This window comes from Nematolebias whitei, chromosome 8 (assembly GCF_014905685.2).
Source record: "Nematolebias whitei isolate Nwh7 chromosome 8, NemWhi1, whole genome shotgun sequence".
Lineage (NCBI taxonomy): Eukaryota > Metazoa > Chordata > Actinopteri > Cyprinodontiformes > Rivulidae > Nematolebias > Nematolebias whitei.
In genome coordinates, this window is record NC_056505.1 from 5,588,739 (window position 1) to 5,604,612 (window position 15,874).

At 40.8% G+C, this 15,874-nt stretch overlaps 1 protein-coding gene across 1 annotated transcript in view; it reads right to left on the minus strand.

Moving 5' to 3' along the window:
• The window catches only part of fras1 (Fraser extracellular matrix complex subunit 1), a 187,546-nt gene that overhangs the window by 156,530 nt on the left and 15,142 nt on the right, over positions 1-15,874 (minus strand). Inside the window, exons 6-8 of the mRNA XM_037680010.1 lie at positions 14,843-14,944; positions 10,506-10,697; positions 4,348-4,434 (exon numbers count right to left, since the gene is read on the minus strand). Of these exons, the coding sequence (XP_037535938.1) occupies positions 4,348-4,434; positions 10,506-10,697; positions 14,843-14,944 (381 nt within the window). The remainder of the gene's footprint in view (positions 1-4,347; positions 4,435-10,505; positions 10,698-14,842; positions 14,945-15,874) is intronic.

Here is a 15,874-nt window from a genome sequence, read left to right on the forward strand (position 1 = left end):
GGTCACAGAATATGGTGTAACACCGGGTCCAATGACCGAACGAACCAGAACCAGCTTCCTCTGACCATGTTTCACAAACAAAAAGCAAAAAATATTAATCTCTAAACCTATAAAAAACCTATAAACATATTAATCTCTAAAAGTAAACCTAATGATCACCACAGCTGGAGGTGGTGCGGGGTGGTCGACCGCCCCACTGTTTTTTAGTTTCGTTTTTGACGTGCTGCACGTTTCTTTCACTTTTGCAGCTTATAATAAAATCTAATAGTTTAGTTTTTCCTGTGACTTATTGCAGTATGATAAACGGTAGGAGCATAATATACTCTCCCAATGTATTATGGGTCTTTTTTTGTAAATAGTTACCTTTATTGCGTTTTATTTTTTTTTTGTATCTTTAGATCCTATGATGTCATCAAGTACTCGAGTTCTACTTGAGTTTTATTATGTTAATGTCGAGTTTAAAAATTATGTAGTCGTTCAACCCCTAGTGGCGGCCATCTTGGATTTTGACGTGGCATCCCAAATTTTGATGAGACCTTTTCTTACGCTTAGCTGCAGTCACACACCAAAATAGAAGTCGTTACCTAACTTATTTTTTACGTTATCGCGTCACAACATGCACGAAGAATAATTTCCAGTGTTTGTCCCCATTTGCACTCCGCGACGGGGAACAAACATTTCAGAAGAAATTTTGAAGGTCGAAACAACTGCTGCCCCAATCATCACCTGTAAGCTTAGAAAAATGTCCACGCTTCGATGTATGAACATTAAAGGCTCGCCAAAACAACCAAAATAAAAGGAAATGCTAAAGTTTCAGCCAGTGGCTCACTGAGGGTCACCATGGTAACCACACACCTGCGTCTGTCACTCCCTGATAGCAAAGATAAGAGCCAGTATGCCTCAGGCAAACAGTTGCTGTACAAAAACTGTCAGATATTAAAAATTCTAACATTTTGAGCTGCAGGATGATTTTTATTTATTTTTTGCTTCTACAGCGTTTTATGTCAGAAATATGACGGTTTAAAGGGGATTTTTTTTTTCTGTTTTAAAATAAAGAGCCATAGAAGTCTATGGAAGCTTGGGTGAGTTCTCTCTGGATTTTGGGGGAAATGAGACAAAACCTTAAGTCCTAAAGAAGTCAGAGACAAACTGAGTGAAAGAAAACAGTTACAGGCTCAGATATTAAGCATAATTTATACTAAAATAGTTATATATATAGTTTTAGCAGAATGGCAACAGAGGGGCTTCAACACTAATACTAACATATATAAAGTAATTAAAGAGAACCCTTTGGTCCTAAATGAATAAAAGTAAATATTTTACAATTTAGTTTTCTTTATTCATCAGTTGAAATAAATAAATCAGAACCAAACATGTGGTAACTTGAAATATTGACGTGTGAATCAGTGAGCAGCTGTTTAATCACATAACATAAAACATATACTTTTAACCAATAAACAAATAGATTGCACTGAGTCTGACTCTACAGAAACCCAACATGTACCATCAAACCAAATAAAATCTGCACTTATTGAACCCCAGAACCAGATCAACCTTCCCTTCGCTGAAGTATGACGACTTCAGTCTTTTGTGAAAAATTACCATTTTACATTTGTGTCGAACAGTTAATGGCTCTAGTCACCGTTTTACCTTATCAAATCCATCCCCGGTGAATGCACCTTCCTGTTGGAAGGTTCACGGTACTTATTTCCCTGCACTTCAACCCTTTTACTTCAGACAGAATAAAATGGGAACAGATGCCATTCAGACATGAAGCTCAGTAATTTGCCGTTTTAAACCTTTTACAGCCTTATAAATGATTAACCTTCCAAGTACAATCACTTGTTTTCACGATGATTGTTGTATTTATACGATAGCTTTAGGCTATATACAATGCACAAGAAATAGTTTTTAAAGAGTCTATAAGAACAATAATTTTGACATTGTCGTTCACCTAAAAATATCCCATTTCTATTTACATGATCTCTGACCTGATCAGACCGTGTGCTTGCCAGGCGCACAAACGCCCTCCTTCCTGTGTGAATGTTCGTCAATCACCTCACGTCATCTCAAGTCCCAACCCTTAATTGTCCCAGAAAGTGCACCCTTACTTAGCACAAACAATAGTTCGGACCAAAATATGATGATTTTAAAGCTACAGTACGATATTTTGTAATTTCTTAAATGGCAACCCTGGTACAGTAAAGCTAGATGTCATTAATCTTTATTCTGGGCAGATAAACTATTTTTGTCCTTTATGATCTAAAATCGTTCCTTCGCCCACCTCAACGTGCTACGCTATGTTAGCCATAACTGTATGTTCAGTCCAGAGGTTTAGTTAGCTTAGCATAAAGACTGGAAACAGCTACATTACTGTTTGTATTACTCAACGGTTGCTCTTAAACAAAAACTTTCAGATTTAGTGTCATTGTTTTTGTGAAAAGACAACTAAAGCACCACATTTGTTAACTTTTCTAAGCTGCTCCTTAGCTTTAGCTTCGATAGCAAGGAAGTCGACCGTTTCTACTCTGAAATTAGAAATATACTAGACCCCCTCCAATAAATTCAAAGTACGCCTCGGAGAATTTGGGCTTGTGACTCTGGTTCTGAAAAATCCAACATGGCTGCTTTGCTAATACAAAGCGGAAACAGCTGCTGTAAATTTGTTTAAATGCGCTTCTGTTGGTTTTGTAGATTGTTAAATCAGTTTCACACACGGTACTGAGCAACCGCAATTGGAGAACATTTTTTACATCATTAAAACATATAAAAAATTTAAAAAGAACTCACAGTCATTGGCTCATATTGCTAACGGTTCTTCAGCTTTTATACAGACAGGAAATGCTACCACTCTTAATTGCCCCAAAGGGGTCAAAAATAAAATCAAATCCAATTTATTTATTGTTTTTTTTTTAACTTTGCAGTAAAGCTAGATGGATAATAATGTTTATCATCCATGCGTTGTTTTAACCAGTCGTCGTATTTTATCATTCCTGTTATTGATCACCAGCATGTTTCTGGTCTTTAAAGTTGCAATGACATGTTTCCATTAGGACCAGCCATGTTGTGAAGTAAACAAGTAATTAGTTTGTTCTTCCAGGCTCACAAACAGTCTGTTAATGCTCCTTTGAACCAACCTGAAGGTAAGTGTTGCATTAAAATAATCACTCTGCTGCCTCCGCACAAACCGGTTGTTTTAAACTTCCAGCTGATTTTAAAACACAAACAGAAGCTCCTCCAAACACAAACCTATCCTTCATCTATGCGTTTTTATTTAGTAACGGTGAAATGATGATTTATTCACCCTCCATCGTTCCCTCTCAGCTGCTGCATTACACAAACATTTCCTCCTGGTTGAAACATAAAATATTCAAGCTGCACAATCCAGTTTTCCAGGAACAGGAGAGAGGTGGCGCAGAGGTCAGAGAAGGCGAGCCTGTGATCTGAAGGTCACTGGTTCGAACCCCCCGACCGACATCAATATGTGGGTGTGAAAGGTGAAGCACCCACACCTGCCTCCACCATCATCTGCCTTACTTTGGGCCCTTGAGCAAGGCCTTTAACCCCACCATCTGCTCCTTCGGGTGCCCCGGATGGCAGCTCTCCGCTCCACACAGAGGGCTGTGGTAGCTCGGTGGTCTGTGGTTGGGTCAGGAAGGACATCCGGCGTAAAAACAATTGCCAAGTCTTCGTGTGAGTTAATTGGCTGAAGAAGAGAGCAGCCGAAAGAAGAAGAAAGAAATAATGTGTTGTAGCCATTTTAGCGTAGGCTAAAGTGGATTAGCTGTGGTGGCCATCTTGAACTGAGATTTCTATAGAAGTTGGTCATTTGTATTTACACATCCAGCTATTACATTTTGAGAATTTCATTTATGAGGGCGTAAAAACAATCGCCAAGTCTTGGTGCGAGTTAGTTCGCTGTGACGATTCCTGAAGAAGGGAGCAGCTGAAAGAACAAAAAAATTCAGTTTCCCAGGACTAAGCTACGAATGATAAAATCTATTAAATGCATCAAATTATTACAAAAGCTGTTTTCAAATAGTCAGACTGCTCAGTCCTAAAAGCCATACGTAAACTGTCCTTGCTGTTTAATAGTGATCAGTTTGTCTTTTTGTTGAAAAAAGAACATTATTGCATTTATTTGTTTACGCAGCAGCTTTTTCTGCTCAGACTTCACGCCTCCTCGTTTCTTTTTCATCCTCTGAGAACAGTTCGCAGATGCCCTGCGGGGTCCTCGTCTCGCCCACACAGTTTGGATCTCTTGCTGAGTTTGGAAAAATCTTCTCCAATGTTTATAGGCAAAAAAAAAAGAAGAAAAGTAGGATTTAAAGTGTGTTAGAAAAGTACCTTATAGGATTTCCCCTCGTAGAAACAAGGTTTGACAGAAAAGCACTCTGGACAGCATTTCTCCGGCAAGTGGACGAGCTCCGAGTCCTAAAACGAACAAGATTTACACAAATTTATTCAATTGTTTTCATAAAGTGCATTTTTCTTGTACACTGAGGTTTAAAACAAGCTACCATCTTAGTCTGATGTTATATACTTACACATATTGAATATTTTACTTGAAAATACAACGAGCAACAAAACATGGGAAAATTGAGTTTTATTACTGGAGAATAAAATTAGGGAGAGCATTTTAGCTGGGAGGAAACAAACGTGAACCAAACAAAATAAGGCCTGGGGAGTGGATGGAGCAATTCTATCCACCACCAGGAGCAATGGCGGAGCCAGGGGGTGGCTAGCGGTGGCCTTCTCCACCATATATTAATCTTTGGCCACCCTATGGGCCACCCCAATCATTTGAGGAAGCTGTACTTTTAAGCAATATAAAAACTAGAAAGCATAGATTCCTCCAACGATAGGGTGGTCAATTTACACACCCACATATAGCGGTGGCCATCTTGGATTTTGGTGTGGCAACCCAATTTTTGACAATGCCTAAAAACAAAAACACAGGAAGTGTCATTGTTTTTTTGTTTTTCAGCTCTGGGAGAGAAAACGGTTCAAGCAGCCTTAACTCTCCTGCTGTCCTTGGGTCAAAATGACCCGTGAGGCTTACCATTTTGATCCAAGGACAGCAGGAGGGATACAATGGAATAAATGTTGCAGCTCAAGTCGGGTGATGGAGCACCAGAGTGACAGAGTTTTGCGTTCAAACAGGCACTTTTAGAAAAACTTTGTCAACACCGGAAAGTTTACTGTCTGACTTGCTTTCAGTCCCATCGTCTGTTTTTGTAGAAAAACTGTACATTTTGCATTCAAGTTTTTAATCCAAGGGCATCTTACCCACCCCATCTGCTGATTAAATGTATTATTTTATGGATTATTATTTTTGGCCCAGTCTGTATGACGGCAGTTCTACATACTTCATGTTGTATATTCAACAGCGATTTTTTAGGAGCCTTCCGTTTTAAATGTCGCCAGGATGCTTTTCCCCTCCTTTGTTGGCATTTGAAGGTTGTTCACGAGTCAAAAGAATCAAACAATTTCTTCAGCCCATAGACCGGAACGTTATGAGTGCAGGAATCATAAACCTCTTAACTATAAATGTCCTCCGTTGCCTCTTCCTACCTGCTGACCCACACATGTCATTAAACCCATAACCTTGTCTCAACGCCGCTGCACACACTCGCAGAGAAAACTGAACGGCTCTGATCCTCCTCGCAGAGTGACCTTATTCATTTCAGCTTTGGACAAATGCCAGCTATGCTACTTAAAGCTAATAACACTTAGTGGCTTCAATTATCGCCATGTGGCATGATTAACGAGGGCTTATTTGGCCCTGAGAGGAGATATTAAGGCAATATGACTGAATGTGGGGAAACACTGGGTGAGGTGTGGGGTCGCCGTGGCTCTCAGCTGAAACCAGGAACTGAGATTCAATAAAATGTCTAACGATCCAGCGCACAAGGCTTCTGCTTCGTTTTGGGTCCGATTCCACATTAAGACAGTGATAATGGATTTAAATGTTTGATGCGCTGAAGGAAAGCCTTGCAGCTGTCAGGTTAGCGCGACTCATTTGTTCATGTCAAGCAGAAGATTTTCAGTTGGAGCCGTTCCACAGCTCATTAGTTTCATCTCGTCTTTTAATTTGCTGCATCTTAACTAAGATATTATCTCTGGCAGACCTTACAACCTTAAATGATCATTCGATTCCACCCACTCGGTTGATGCTAACCAGTGAATTTCACTGCTGAGACGGTAGGAAGCTGTGAAGAGCACCACTGATAGCTTCCATTAACTTCTTACTAACCTTTTAAACCAGGAAATGGGATTTCTGGGTGCTGGAATGTCACATTTTCTTAAAGACAATCTTGCTAACGCAGTCCAGCAATTTCAGTTAACTTCACTGACTCTGCATTAGCATTTGTTGCTAATCATGATGCTATGAATTTAAATTAGCTGTGATGTTTGATCTTTAGGGGTTAAAGGTCGGATGGATCTCCTGAATCGGTAATAAAAGTTTGAAATGAGCAGATTTTAGACAACAGGCTGACAAAACTAGTGAAATTCCTGCACAGCCATCTAAGCTGTGGGTGCAGCTGGGGACTAGTTTGTGGCAAAATAAAATACACAAGTTTTTACTTGGTTTGCACAAAATAAAACAAAATTTGCCGACATTGTGAATAAAAATCATCAAAAACACAGTTCTGGCATTCTAATTATGGAACTCCCTAAACTAAATCCAGAAGGGTTCCCGACTGTTTAGAGAAGCAACATTGTTACTTATTTATTTTTAACAAGGTTTTAAGACAACAAAAATTAAATCGTATCATCTAGACCGGTTTCTTTAAGTGAGAAATGTTTCGTTCCCCATCCAGAGGACTTCCTCAGTCTACGGCCTGCCAACCAGTGTTTCAAGCCAACCTCCTGCTGGAATCTCAGAAGCTTTGAACACGTGCAAAACAATCAATCATTATGTACAACAATTAAGTGTTTAGGCCAAATGGCCAACTTGCTACTCACAGAAGGTTTGGAAACATTTAAGAGACTTGCTAAAAAATGCACTTAGCAGATTGTTTCCAGCAGTCGCAGCTGGTAGTAGCTGAGGGTAGTTGAATTTATATCAGAGCATTTGCCTCAAAGTGGACAAAGGCCTGATGCTCAAGAATGCTCACTGCTGAGTGAGGTGAGCTGATACAAGAAGTTTTAGTTTTATGTTACTCTTGATCATGTCGCTACGTAACGCTAAATTATTCTTCTTTCGGCTTTTCCCTCTTCAGGGTCCACAGTGAGTCGTCCTCCTCCATCTCTGTCCTCTGTCCTCACTCCAACTACCTCCACGTCCTCTCTAACTGCATCCATACATCTCGTCTTTGTCTTTTTCCTGGCAGCTGCATTTCTAACATCCTTCTACCAGTATACCCACTGTCCCTCCTCTGGACATGTCCAAACCACTGTCCCTCCTCTGGACATGTCCAAACCATCTCAGTGTGTCCCCTCTGATTTAATCTCCCAGTTGTTCAACCTGTGCTGTACCTCTGATGATCTCATTCCTAATCTTCTCCATCCTTGTCACTCCTAAGGAGAACATCTTCATTTCTGCTACTTCCAGTTCTGTCTCCTGTCTTTTTGTCCATGTCTCTGTCTCCAGACCATACAACATAGCTGGTCTCACCACTGTCTTGTAAACTTTTTCTTTGACCTTTGTTGACACCCTTTTGTCGTTAATCACTCCTGAAACTTTTCTCCATCCACTCCATCCTGCCTGGACTCTCTTCTTCACCTCTTTACCACGCTCTCCATTCTCCTGGACAGTGGACCCCAAGTCCTTGAAGTCCTGCATCTTTGTGACTTCTGCTCCTTGTAGCCTCACTGTTCCACCAACTCCCTCTCATTCACACACATGTGCTCCGTCTTATTACGTCTGACTTTCATTCCTCTTCTTTCAAGTGCATACCTCCACCTCTCCAAGTTCTCTTCCACCTGTTCCCTGCTCTCACCACAGATCATAATGTCATCTGCAAACATCATAGTCCACGGGGATTCCTGCTAACCTCATCTGTTAGTAGGTCCATCACCAGAGCAAACAAGAAGGGGCTCAGAGCTGATCCTTGATGCACTCCCACCTCCACCTTGAAGCTATCTGTCACTCCTACAGGACATCTCACCACTATCCTGCTGTCCTCATACATGTCCTATACCAGTCTAACATACTTCTCTGCCACTCCAGATTTCCTCATGCAATAAAGCTGCATAACACTAAATCCTCTCGCTAAATTCACTACCCAGTGGTGTCTTTTCTGATGAACTTCAGCTCTCAGTTGAGTTTTTCAGACCTGATCCGTCCACCTCTGGTCATTAGGAGCCACAAAAAGGTCCTTTAATGAACGGATCAGCTGAGTTAAAGCAGCTTCTGTTCCGTTCTGTGATTCTGCAGGTCCATTTCTGGCTCAGCTGAATATGGCATGAGTCCTTTCACACACAGCGCGTTTTATATCTTACTTTCTTCTGACGTAGGAAGTAGAAGTACAGTAATTGTGCTCAAAGGGATTTCTGCACTCTCATGTTTCCAAAGATATGAGGATGAAAGTGCAGCTTCAGCGGGTCTGCGGACCGGATTTCATTTTTCCGTAACCTTCGATAAACGGTGCAAGAAGAAAGTGAGCCTTCTTTCACGTCCAAGGTTTATATTTCAGGAAACCTTAGAAACAAAAAACATGTGGTCCTGAGCAGAGCTTAACGCTGCGTCAACATTAAACAGATTTTCTGCTAAAGGTGCTCCTTTCACAAACTGCTTCTAGTTTAGGTTAATCTGACATATTAACTTACATATCCGACTGTCCAGAACATACGTCAGTTAGTTTAAACTGTTAGAAGTTGCCCATAATTTTGTAACAATAATAATAATAATTATTATTACTATTATTGTTATTATTATTATTATTATACTAATTTTCACTAGAAATTTGATAGTTTCTACATAATGGTGCATTAATTTGTATCACAGCTTTCAAATGATTCACGCTTTTATTTTGATTTCAATTATAAAAACGTTCCACATAGAAAAACAGATTCATTCAATAAAACTATTTGCAAATTCAGATTTTAGCTCAACTTTATCTGCTTTTAGCTAGTTTTTATCTTATTTGAACTAAAAGCAGCATTTAGCTGTAAGCTATCTTTTTGCTAATTTTGCCATCTAGCATCCACTTTCCAACTTTAGATTTTAGCTAACATCTTGCTTTATTTAGAAAGTTAGCTTTTAGTTAGCATTTTACTGCTTTTAGATAGGCTTTTGCTGCTGCTAGCTTTAAGATATAATTTTGTTACTTTCAGGTTTTAGCTACCATTTTAATGCTTATATATTTTAGCTACCATTTGCCACTTTATATATTAACAAGCAATTGGCTACAGAAAGCTTTTAGAAAATTTTAGCCATCCTTTTCCTACAAATAGCTTTAAGCTATCATTTTGCTACTTTTGGCTTTTGGTTCCATTTTGCCACCTTAGACTTTGGTTAGCATATTACAATGTTTAGCTTTTAGCTAACCTTTTGCTAATTTTGCCAACTAGCTATTTTGCCACTACAGATCTTAGCCAGCGTTTTAGCTTTCTTTAGCTGACTTTTTCTACTTTAAGCTTTTAATTACGTGGTTATTACTTTTAGCTAGCATTTTGCTATTTTTGGATAGGCGTTGGCTATTAGCATGTAGCTACTACATACTTACTTTTTAGTTTCCTTTTGCTACTTTTGGCTTTTAGTTTCCATTTTGCCACCTCAGGCTTTGCTTAGTGTTTTGCTCTGTTTGGCTACTAGCTATCCATTTGCTTTCATTATCTGGCTCTCTACTACCGTTTAGCTAATTTTGCTTCTTTTAAATGTTAGCAATTAATTAGCTACTATTAGTTTTTACATTTTGCTACTTTTAGCAAGTTTTTGGTTACTTTTAGTTCTAAGTTAATTTTTTACTGTGTTTAACTAGCAGTTTGCTACTTTAGGCTTTTAGCAAGCCTTTTGCTACTTTTCGTTTGTTGCTACGTTTAGCTAAACTTTTTCTACAGTTATCTTTTAGCTGTCCTTTTGCTAGTTGTGGCTTTAACACCTCAGTTTCACCGTGCCGCCTCAGGTGGTAGAGCTGATGCCTCTCAGAAAGGTCACCGGATCGAATTCCGGCCGGTGACATTTCTGGGTGGTTTGCATGTTTTCTCCGTTTGTCTCGTTTGTCTCTTTGTGTCTGTGATGGACTAGAGACATGTCCAGGGTGTCCCCCGCCTCTCGCACAGTGACTGCTAAATATGGGTACCAGTGACCCCTGAGACCCGGAAAGGAAGAAGCGGATAAAGATGATGGATGGATGGAACTCAGTTTCAGCCTTTTCAGTGACTTTTAGCAGTTTTCAGTCAGATTCTGTCACCAGAAGCTAAAACAGTTAATTTTCTTCACTAAATCAGCTAAAAGCTTTTAAGCTCCGAGCTGCTCCTGTTCTGATCTTCTTGCCGACTCATTAAAAAAAAAAAAAAAAAATCAACATTGTCGTTTTTTTCTCGTTCAGGCTCACCTGAGGACATTCCACCTGACCGCACTCCGCTCTCCGACAGAGGACCTGACCTCGGTTACAGGTGCAGAACTCGCACCCCGTGCCGTTCCACACGTCTCCATGGTAACGCACGGCGTCCTGGTACAGGCAGCTTCCTTTGGCGGGAACGCACTCATCGCAGCACCGACCGGGACGCCTCACTCTGGTCAGACCCTGCGAGGAGGCAGAACACGAACTTTTGGAAGGTTTTGAGAAGACTACATTCATTACGCTCTGGTGCTTTTCTCTGTCAGAGAAGGAGCGATAATGTGTGTTGCATCATTGCAGAAAAACTCAAAAGAACAATCAACAATAAAGAGAAATTATGTTTTAATAAAACAAAATGTCAGATGACGATTTACACCGTTTGTGAATAAATAACTAACGAAGGAAACTGGAACTTATTGGTTTGGCAGTTTTTTTATTCTTGTGTCTGGGTATTTAAGTGACATTTACGCAAAGATACTTATGATTATTTGTGTTTTGGGGGTATGTTTTACTTTAACATTTTTTACTGCAGAACTCTCAGACGTCTGCTCATCTTTAGTCAGATCCTCGTTTTGAATCTGTAATGTCTCGTTGATGAGGTCAAAAAGTGTCCTTGATGACAGCTTAGATGTACACATGGCTTCACCTTGCATGTTAAAGTTTTAAACGAAGACCTCGTGTAATCTGTAAGAGCTCTAAGTACCGTATGTGTTAGGAATAACTATCAGCAACTACCACACCAAATTCTATCTCAAGAGCTGATATGACTGTATAAAATTAACTGGGCTTTTTTTTCTACTTTTAGATTTTAGCCAAACTTTTATTACTTTCAACTAGCATTTTGCTACTTATGGATTTTTGCAAGCATTTTGCTACTATTAGCTTCTAGCTATATTTTTGCTACTTACTGTATAGCTATCCTTTTCCTACTTTTGGATTTCAGCTTTCATTTTGACGCTTCCAATTTTAGCCAGCATTTTGATTTCTTTCAAGCCTTTTACTACGTTTAGCTTTGCGTGAACAAGTTACTACTTTTCAGCATTTTTCCACTATTTGCTTGTAACTATAATTGTGCTATTTTAGCTAACATTTAGATAATTTTGCCCTTTTTTCCCCCACTTGAGACCCTTTTGCAACATTTAGCAAGCTTGTGGTTACGTTGCGCTACTACCACACCAAATTCTAGCTCAATATCTGTAAACGGTTATAGCCATTTAGTAGCTTAAAATGGGGTTTACGCCAAAGGTTATTCAGTGGTGGAGGTAAATTCAGTGATTAGTTTTATTAAACTGTCCAGTGGTTCATGAGAAATTTTGCTAACAAACACTCACAGACACACAGCCACCATGAAGGCGTGTGATAATCAGTTCTGGGGAGAATAGGAAGAACAGAACTGTCTGCTTGTTGTTGTCTGCTGAAGTTAAATCTTCAGCTCGACTCGGCTCACTTGGAGCCTCGACCCAGTTCGACCTAAGAACTGAGCTGGAAGCGGGTGGGGATCACCCAAAGGACAGACTGTAGTTGACTCGAGCAGGGCCAAGTCGAGTCCAGGGAAAAGGCCATAATTGTTGACAATAAATGTGTTTTAACTAAGAGAATCCAAGTCTAATTGATAGTCCAACGAAACCAGAACACTCTGGCTCCAGCTCCCCAGAGTCTGCAGCCATCGAGTCATTAGACACTTTTAAGAGGAACTGTTTCAGTAAAGTGCATTTTTCAAAAACTTATTACAAGATCATAAAAAAAAAAAAATAATAATAATCATGCGCTGTAAGAATTTGCATACCCGAATCAAATTACTCTGTGCAGCAGACCTCCACTGTTATCAAAAATCTATTAAAGAGTAAATGGAAACAGTGTTCCCCTGAGTGGCACGGCCATTCAAAAGATACAACACACAGTTTGTCTGAACAAACACACACACTGTCACGGTTTGTGGAAGACATGGACCCAGGGATGCAGACTGACATGTAGAGCTCAAATAAAAGTTCAAGAATAAAGCTAAAAGGCCGGCGTGGCAGCAAAAACTTGTAGAAACTGAGAAGTTCTCAAAGAAACACGAGGGAGAACCGAACACGGCATCAAGAACAACAATGACCCACTGCTGAAGAACGAGGACAGAGGGAACAAATGGACTGCGCTGATGAGGAGAGTGGAGACGGCTGAGGCTGAAGAAACAGTGAACAGGTGTAAGTGGGCAGGGCAGGAGCTCAGGAGCAAGGCAAACGACAAAAACACAGATCCTGGCCCACACACACTGTTTCAACAAAACACACGGCTACATTCGAAAGTGATCTCATTTTGTTCCGTTTCGTTCTCTTGGAGCGACCAAACTACAGGAACTTCTCCATCTTCTAACATTTATCCATGGTCAGGTCAATGGGGCAACAGGTCCAGGAGAGAAACCCAGATCTCCCTCTCCCCTGCTCTGGATCCCAAGGTGTTCCCAGGATAAAGAGGATACAGAATCCCTCAAGCGAGTTCTGGGTCTGCCTCGGGGTCTCTTCTTGTGTTTGGAAAACCTCTAAATGGAGGTGTCCGATCAGGTGAACCCCCTCAGCAGACTCGTTTTGATGCGGAGGAGCAGTGGTTCTACACCATGCCAAGCTCACATGTATGACGGAGCTCCTCACTTCATCTCTAAGGCTGAGCCCGGCCACCCTACGGAGGAAGCTCATTTCAGCTGCTTGGATCCAGGACCTGGTTCTTTCAGTCATGATCAAAACGTAGGAACGTAGACAGACCAGTAAATCCAGTGCTTTGCCTTTCAAAACTCTTTTGTCACAAGGACTGACTGAAACAACACCCTCATTACTGAGGCTCTGATCCGTTGATCCATGTCCCGTTCCATCCCACCATCACTCAGGAACAAGATGTCCAGATGTTTGAACTCCTCCACCTGAGGCTGACTCCCACGACATGGAGGGGACTTCCCACCCACTTTAATATTAACTCAATAAATGTCTTTATTACTGCCCACCACTGAACAATAGTGTTTTTGCTTGTGTGTTCATTTTATGTCTGTTAGCAAAATATCTCATAAACCACTTGACAGACTTAAATGAAACCCTCATAAAGTGATCACTGGATGTGTGTACACAACCGATCATCTTCTAGAGAAATCTCAATTCAAGATGGCCACCACAGCTAATCCACTTTAACCTACGCAACAATTGCTACAACTCATCCTTTCTTCTTCTTTCGACTGCTCCCGACCTGAGGAGTCGTCACAGAGAACTAGCTCACACGAAGACTTGGCGATTGTTTTTACACCGCATGTCCTTCCTGACACAACCGCAGACCACCGAGCTACCACAGCCCTCTGTGTGGAGCAGAGAGCTGCTATCCAGGGCACCCAGGGGGGCATATGATGGGGGTTAAGGGCCTTGCTCAAGGGTCCAGGCCAGAGTGGGGAAAATGAGGGTGGAAGCAGGTGTGGGTGTTTCACATTTTGATGTTGTCTGTCAGGGAAGTTGAACCAGCGACCTTCAGATCACAAGCCCACCTTGTCTAACCGCTGCGCCACCACTCCCACACAACAGTCAAATGTGCCAATACGGAGTTAAAGTTTGATCTGGTCACCAGCTGTTTACTAACAGACACAAGCACCATTTTATTTTCGAGGTTTAACCCAAAACTGCTGCAGTTCAGAGGATCGAGTTTGAAACAACTAGCAGAACGACCGCAACGCCCTTTACGAGGTGAACGACGCCAACACGCTCTGTATAACGAGCTGCGTTAATGTTTCATTTATCATTTTCATTTATCATGCAGCGTTAAATTCTCATCACATAACTACAGCCTGTTTGTTGCTGATGCAGCTGTGACCGTTAAGGTCAAAGGATAAACCTGACGGGAAGATGTTTGTTTTTTATTGTTTGTTTGTTTTCTCTAAGTCACGCCCGAGCTCAGAAAGGAGTTTGGGGTTAAATTTATTCTGTGAAGATCATAAAGTCAGGGTTTAGCTCATTTTGCGTGCAGCTCACAAACCGTTTGATTTGCGTGGAAGGACTTTTAGGCTCTCCGATGATTCTACCCACAACAATGGAAGTTGTGAGATGAAATCTGCATGAAATTTGAGATTAAACCTCAATTTGTGTGGAAGTTTTGGAGTATGTATATATAAGTGATTGCAGTTTTCATGCTGAAGACTAAATCTGCGAAGAGCGAGACTCGTGATCGGGGTTAATGAATCTAATTCCCACCAAAGTGGAGAAAAATAACTTTCATATCTGTGCATCTAAAGGACAGAAAGGGGAGTGTTTGTTAGATTTCTGCATCCAGCAGAGTTTCAGTAAGGCACGTGTGAGATGAGGTGTGTGTTGGCTCACCTTGTCGCAGACAACGGGCCGGCAGGTGTGTGCGTGGCATTTAGACTGACCCCCGTCACACACACACGTGGTGCAGGCGTCCCTCTGCCACTGCTCCCCGTGCTGCCAGCAGACACACAGGTTCACCTTCACATCCTCAAATACGGCACAAACACGGTGAAACCGGCGGCTCGTTTGAACTTAACAAGAGTTTGTTGTTCAGGAGGTAAAGAGAGAGCGTGTGCACATCCTCCAAACACACAACCTAAACATCAACAAGCTGAAAACATCTGACACAACCGAACCTTCTTCTTTTATCCTGCTTTAAATTATTAAAAAGGCTAAAACACTTCTCAGCACTGAGACAGAAAGCAGCAAAATCCAAGAGGTGCTGGACGTGGAAGAGCTCAACTTTAGCTGCTGAAAGCTTCAAAGAGCAACGAGGGTCGAGTCTACGGTGGCCGTGAGGTGTAAATAAACATTTCAAAAAACAGAATTATATTTAAAAAAAGCACAACAAAAACAAGAAGACAACAACATTTGAAAATCTGAAAAAACTGAATTATATTAAGTCAAAGCAGAAGTGACCAAAGAGGAAATGGCCAGAATCACATTTGAAAAAACGGAATTACATTTGAGAAAAAATTTAATTAATAAATGTAATAAATAAAAAACTTAATAAAGTAAATTTAAAATATACACACAAAACAAACCCCACCACTTCCGGTTTTGCTTAATGTAATTCTGTTTTTTTTTTTTCAAAAGTAATTTAGTTTTTTCATATGTAATTCTGATTTTTTCAAATGCGATTCTGGCCACTTCTGCTTTGGCCACTTCCACTTTGGCCACTTCTGCTTTGGCCATTTCCACTTTGGCCACTTCTGCTTTGGCCATTTCCGTTTTGGCCACTTCCGCTTTGGCTTAATGTATTTCCGTTTTTTCAAATGTGATTCCGGCCACTTCCGCTTAGGCCACTTCTGCTTTGTCTTAATGTAATTCTGTTGTATTTTTTTCAAATGTGATTCCAGCCACTTCCGCTTTGGCCATTTCCGC